The sequence below is a fragment of the Papilio polytes genome, unplaced genomic scaffold, assembly GCF_000836215.1.
Source record: "Papilio polytes unplaced genomic scaffold, Ppol_1.0 DF823923.1, whole genome shotgun sequence".
NCBI classification, from domain to species: domain Eukaryota; kingdom Metazoa; phylum Arthropoda; class Insecta; order Lepidoptera; family Papilionidae; genus Papilio; species Papilio polytes.
In genome coordinates this window covers 5001476-5008174 of record NW_013525281.1, presented here as the reverse complement: position 1 = coordinate 5008174, position 6699 = coordinate 5001476, and the positions used below count along the sequence as shown (strand labels likewise).

At 39.3% G+C, this 6699-nt stretch overlaps 1 protein-coding gene across 1 annotated transcript in view; it reads right to left on the bottom strand.

Annotated features, from left to right (window-relative positions):
- LOC106102123 (protein dead ringer) overlaps nucleotides 1-6699 on the bottom strand; it is a 104049-nt gene that overhangs the window by 831 nt on the left and 96519 nt on the right. Inside the window, exons 5-9 of the mRNA XM_013281533.1 lie at nucleotides 3986-4169; nucleotides 1976-2117; nucleotides 1403-1580; nucleotides 537-687; nucleotides 7-53 (exon numbers count right to left, since the gene is read on the bottom strand). Coding sequence (XP_013136987.1) covers nucleotides 7-53; nucleotides 537-687; nucleotides 1403-1580; nucleotides 1976-2117; nucleotides 3986-4169 — 702 coding nt within the window. The remainder of the gene's footprint in view (nucleotides 1-6; nucleotides 54-536; nucleotides 688-1402; nucleotides 1581-1975; nucleotides 2118-3985; nucleotides 4170-6699) is intronic.

The following is a 6699-nucleotide window of genomic DNA, read 5'->3' as shown; positions in this document are numbered from 1 at the left end:
GCTTGCCGCCGCTCGCGGTTGAGTTCGGGCTCTCGCTTAGATTCAACGCCTCACTGGAATAAACATGAAATCATTACTTTAAATGGTTTTGGTATTACACCTAATGTATACTTCTATATATTCTATACTAATACAATAAAGCGTAAACACACACTACTTGTGTGTATATATATTTTGTTATGTAGGATGTCAGCAGTCACAGTATATTTTTGAATAAATCCTTTTTTTAATAAAAAGCCCTACACTTACGATATGCTTAACGCTATATACTTTCACGCTATCAAGCTTAGGGAGTAGATAATTAAAAAAAAACTGCCATGCTGGAAAGGGACAAAAACTACAAGCCGACATCAAGGAAGCAAAGTTTCTGTGGTAACGGTAATTTTTATCCAATGTCAAAAGCCTCCGTTGTCGTTGTATATTCTTTGTCTTAGTATGTATATTCGTAAGTTATTGCTAGTTTAATTTAGATAGAGAGACATAAAATCTATTTAAAATTAAAAATAAAGTAAAAAAAAATGGAGTATAATACAGACTCGTACCGCTGCGGCTCGAGGTCCGGCTGCGGGCTGTTGTTGTTGTTGTTGTAAAGCGACCAGAGCGTGAGACGCGACACGTCGATGGCGCTCAGCGCGGCCTCTCGCGGCGACATCATCGTACCGCCGTTGCCGGGAGGTGACTCCGAACCTGTGTAACACATTTATTTATCAATTAGATTTCCTCCGCGAAAGTAAGTGTAGGTGTTCTACCAGATTAACTATCTTCTAAATCTATGCCAACTTCTATCTAAATCCGTTCAGCAGTTTAGGCTACCAACTCTAACAAATATCAGTTAAAAGTAAGATTCAACTAGTAGCTTTGAAATAACATTCAAGCAGCTGAGTACTGTAAGATATTGAATTAATATTAAGTTCGAACGAAAGAATAAACCAAACCAAATGAAAATGACATGAGTTTCGACAATAGCATAAAAGTAATTACTAGGTTCAATGTTCCTTTTACAGAAGGATAAAGATCCAAATGCTTAGTGAACATCTTCAATGGCATCGCCATTTAACATCATATATAATGATTAGGCACTAATTAAACAAAAGACGATTTAAAATTTTAAGAAGAGCTGAGGCTACCACACGACGTCCACGTGTCGACACGGGTGTACATTGCGTGGTCGCCGCAGCGAAACGCTTCTTCAAATAAGAATAACGATAAAACTGAAGTATAGAATTTAATATGCAAAAACCTACCAAAAAAGATTATTCTTATTTAAACAAGGTCCTATGAGCCGGATTTGAACCAGCAACCTATTGATACCGTCCACCACTGATGGACGTCACATTTTTCACATTTTTCGGATTACGTTTTTTTAAATCGTGAACAACTCCCGTATTTTATATGTACATACCGTTTCTAATAAGGTCCCTCTGTTGTTGTATCATCTTCATGTACTCTCGCACGCGGTACTCGATGTCGTGCGAGTGTAGATGCGGCGCGTGCAGCGGCAGCCGCGGCACCGCGCCCAGCGGCAGCGCCAGCGGCTGCGCTAGTGGCATCGACAGCGACACCCCACGGTTTAACGACGGCTGTAACGATACAACATGCACTTTAATACTCGTCTTAATTATTCTTCTATCATCATCATCCGCCCAATCCTACTATCTCCCTATCCTACTCCCATAAGGTCAGCGCAATAGGCTTTTGTACTCCACATAACTCTATCATACGTCATCTAGACATCACTCTCTTTTTGATCTATCAAAAACCTAATTTTTGGGCCGGCCTGCCTGTCGTCAACCATATTTGGGATTATATCTTCTGTCTGTAAGTAAATCTACTTTAGCACACCAATCCTCAGATCATACAGACCGAATAGCGTAAGCGCGGTTTGGTGAATTTCATTCGCCATGCGCTTTGCTGTAGGGACAAGTCATATCATTCATTCCTTTTGTGTGGTGAAGTTAACTTATGTAGTACTGACCATGGCGAGCGCAGCTTGTGCGTCGTACTGCCCCGAAGCACGCCGGCCTTCGCGCTTGTTACCCTCGATAGCCGCGTCTAGCTCACTGCGCGTCGATAGATTCTTCTTCTCACACTCGTAGTCGTATAAATACTTCATGTATCTGTAAATAACAAAAATAATACAGTTAATAAACAATAATTAACAACTTAAGGTATCACTCATCAACGATGGAGTTGTATGGATAGGATAAAAAGACAAAATACAAAGAAGATGTACTTTTTTCGCATCTAAATTGACTTTATAGTGGACGTTATTGTGTCCTTTGTTGTTCAGGTAAAAGTCAGTAAATTTACCAAACCTGCTAATTACTTTTTCATCTAAATTTGGTCTAGTTAAACTATATTTTAAACCTTGATATAGACAAGTTTCGGCATTTCGACAAACACCCAAATCAACAATAAGTATTGTCACATATCTTCGAGCAGTATAATACAAAATGAATATTATAATGCCGCCTTCTTTGTACTTTTCAGTGACAAGCCTTTAAATCATATCTAAACTCAATGAAGATCAAACGTAGCATTTATAGAACAAGCTATTACATCCCTAATCCTTTTAAATAGTCAATTTTATAGAGCACATTGTCAACTGTTCGTTACCATCAGTCATAAGAGCTGTTCACATATTTAATGCGAGAACACAATGAGAATCTTTGACTCGCCCGACCTGAATAAAAACTGGCTACCTTTTCATAAACTGTCAAATGGATGAGTTAAATTATACGACATTCGTCATTAACGGTTTATGCTCGTCAACGTTAATGTTTAATGCTCGGTCAACGACGTATGAGACGACATTTTCTTAGATGTAAAAGTTTGAGATTAATAAAATTATTGATGTCTGAACTCTAGACATCATAGACGTTTAGGACCTTTTGACTACGAGTATACTATCGCCGCTCTCGTTCTCTTTAAATAGAGACAAGAATACCGACCAAACTATAAAAAAATGAGACAGCGCGACTAAAATATTATAACACTAACACTAAATAATTATGGTAAAAAATATAATCAAATTATTGTCCATATTATCAATCAGCGACGGTCAGAATTAAAACACTTTCTTAACAGTCTAAATTTTTTGTGCTAATAAAATGTTCTATAGTTGTTGACAATAATGGTATCCTAGTTTTTACCTTAAGCCCTAATAAAATTCTCATGATTCATCTACATTGAGAGAATATACGCAACAGTAAACAGTAGTCGCAGAAATACATACAAATAAGTAGCCAGACATCACAAACCAGACTGGAAATCCACACGTCATGCGTAACGGGCCCACTTTGAATTCTAAATGTAACACACCTTTATGTTGGCCCGACAATAGACGAGGTGAAGGAACTGCGTTGAATGATAAATAGGAAATTATATCGGCCGAGATGAGTTAGAGGATATTAATTATGGAGTTGTCATATTGTCGCGCTGGACGTATGTACGTGGCTATTGTCGAAGACGCTTTGTCTACAGCTCGTGAGAATTTCAATGTACAAAGAGAGTCGAACACCAAGCTCCCGGCTTGTTTTAGGACCACACAAATATAAGGAACCTTTTTAGATGTATATTAGAACACTCGTATAGTAACCGAAGCAACAAATAAATCTATACGGTATAATGGCGTAAAACGAATTCAGGATACATGGAAACATTAATGTCAAGTGAGTAGTTAATGTTTACGTTCTACGTCTATTTTAAGTCGCGTAAGTAACGCATGTGGAAGTGCATTTTATACGGCTGGGAATAAGCATCTGCAAACTTTACAGCAAAATACACTTGTACATTTAAATACAAACATCGAATAAGAAAATCGATTTAATTAAACATTGCTATTTGGACTAGCTAGACTAAGTCAAACCCCAAAAAGGCTTATAGAGCAAAAAAGAATTCTATTTAACCAGTTAACATATACAAAGCAGTACTGCTATGTGTACTGTTCTGTGTTATTACCCTGGGGTGAAAGTAGAAGACTTACTGTGTACGTAATGTGAATGCTGCAGAAGTGATGGAGGATGGAAGTCTCAGGCCCTTGATGATCTCCTGCCACAGCTTCTTGTTGATGACCTCGACGAGGCCGCCGCGGGCGATCACCAGGTTGTATAGCTCATACAGGTCCAGCACGGACTTCGCCATTATCGGCAGCCGGTTTATAGGAGTGCCTGAAACAATGGAACTTTATCTTAGACAAAAGGTATAGTTGGAAAAGGTTCAAAAATTTATTATAGTTACTAAAAGACAATACACTTATTCAATTTCCGTTCTTGTTTAAGTGAACGAAATGTCTGAAGTACCTACTACAGACTGTTTTGGAAGATTATTGTTTTAAAAAAGTAATAAACATTTAAACAAATTGAATTACAACAAAAGATGTCAAGATAATTCCAGATTTCAAAGATAGCCTCTAATAAAAGTAGTATTTTTGTAATGGTCACATTAGCCATTTTCTTCGAATTACAATGTGACTTTCATTTAATTCATTCCAGAAGTTTTCAGGTTACGAACACGACAAGACAAGGAGTTAGCACATCAAAGCGACACCAACGACAAGGAAACGAGCTCGGCAGGCGAGCGTCGCGCCGTAAGTCAGATCGTTGCCCGCTCCTGCTGTAAAACCCTTTACAGCCGGAGCGGGTAAGGGCCGTAAAACTCCTAAAGCACGTAAGATCCGTAAAACCCGTAAAGCCGGGAGAGCGTGCCAAATCGTATCGCATCGCATCGCAAGATCGATGATTTACGAGCACAGATCGGCGGTTTACGAGGCGCGTTGCCGGAGCCCGCCGCTAGGTGGCCACGGAAGCGGTACTAGCGGACGCTTTGCGCCACTTAACACTTGATTTACAGTAATTTGGCGGCTAAACAACGCCGGGATTACGTGACGTCGAACTTTAACACGCTTTCTAGTGTTGTAGAGATGTATGTACATATACTCGTATGAAGTTATGCACAAAATTTACATCTTTATATATATTAATACTATAAAGATAAAGGATTTGTATTTTTGTATTTTTGTAGTTTTGTTTATTTTGTAATACAGTAAAACATCGATAACTTAAACCTCGGTAACATAAAAACCTCTATAACTTCAAAAAATATGTTCCCTTCCCATCAGAGCACAAAACCTCTATAACACAGACCCTTGATAACTTAAAACCTATATAACTTAAAATATTTTGTGTCTCTCTTAGACTTTAACATATCGAGGTTCACTGTTATAAGTAAAAAAAATACTGAACCGATTTAAATCACTAGTAAAAAGCTACGCTATCACTAAGTAACATAGGCTATATTTCTTACATTTTTAAATGCACGCAGACGAAGTCGCGAGCAACAGCTATTGTTCTAATACTACTAATTTCATTCTGTACCTAAAAGAGACTCTGGATGTTCGCATCTCATTTATTACAATCAATAAGGCTTCAAACAAGATATGTACACATAAGTTATGTAGAAGGGGAGAGAACTCGGGCAAAGCGATCGTTTATTGACGAGAGCGAGGCATTAACGAATGCCTAAACGCCTATTTGTCAGTACGCTTACCCGTCTGCACTTAATCATGGAGTTATCTGGAACGGGGGGAGGCTTAGCAGATAGGGGGCTTGGCAGAGGGGGGCAAACGTCGCCTCTGTCGAGATTAATTGCCGTTTCAACGTTCTAAGGCAACTTCGGATGATGCGATGGAAAAGTAAATGAGGAAAATGAGATAAATAAAGTCATCCTTAGGGTTTTACGCTGATATATATTTAAAGGTTAAAACATGACAGTAATGTAATGTTCATTATTTCTAATTTTTTTGACAATACATTTTTAGATATATAATCAATAAAGATAACAGACTAAGGGCAGAAAAATTGCTATGAAGTTATGTAATTATATTAAATATTACAAGTGCATATCAATATTTTACATTTAACCCCAGGGTGATTCAAATAACACGGTACTTTTATAATATTCCAAGATATAGGTAATAGGTGTAGCATTAAAATTATTACTACTGGGAAGGGAAACATGCACAAAGGGCAAATGTGCGATCGCGTGCTGATCGAGCGAGCTAATGATAAAGCACGACCCGCGCCTTTCCCCGCGACCCCCACCGCCGCCAACGGCTAATAGTTTCTAAACGGAATTGCAGAGACGCGGAACGTGTTATCAGACACGGAGCCGGCGGAAAGCGACCCGTTATCCGGACAAATAACAACTCGGTTGCGAGAAGCGGCGGACAAAAGCTATTGTTTATGAAAGCGATCAGCCTAATAATGATTTCCACAAACCGCGCCCCGTGCGACGGCAGAAAACGCATTCGACGCGCGTGTGTCCGACCGGCCGCGCCATGCCAGCACCCTGCCGAGTCAAAAACCCCCCACAATCACAACCAATGTACACACCGTCTGTACACTCGATTCGGTCGGTTAACCAGTAATTTACGACGTATGCTAAATCGCCGCCGGAGCCGATCTAATCGCGCCCAATTGTGACAAATTATTGCTTTTCCTACGAAAACCTTACGCTAAATTTGTATTATGAATTTCACTTTATGGACGGGCGTCGGGTTTATGACGTGATTCTTTGCCGCAACAGCTACAGTGTTGCACGCGGCGTTGCTCGCACCTCGCGCGATATTTATTGCCAATCGATGTCGCTTAGAGCACCTAACTCTTTTGTGCTACAAACGTGCACTTCTCATAAATCCTC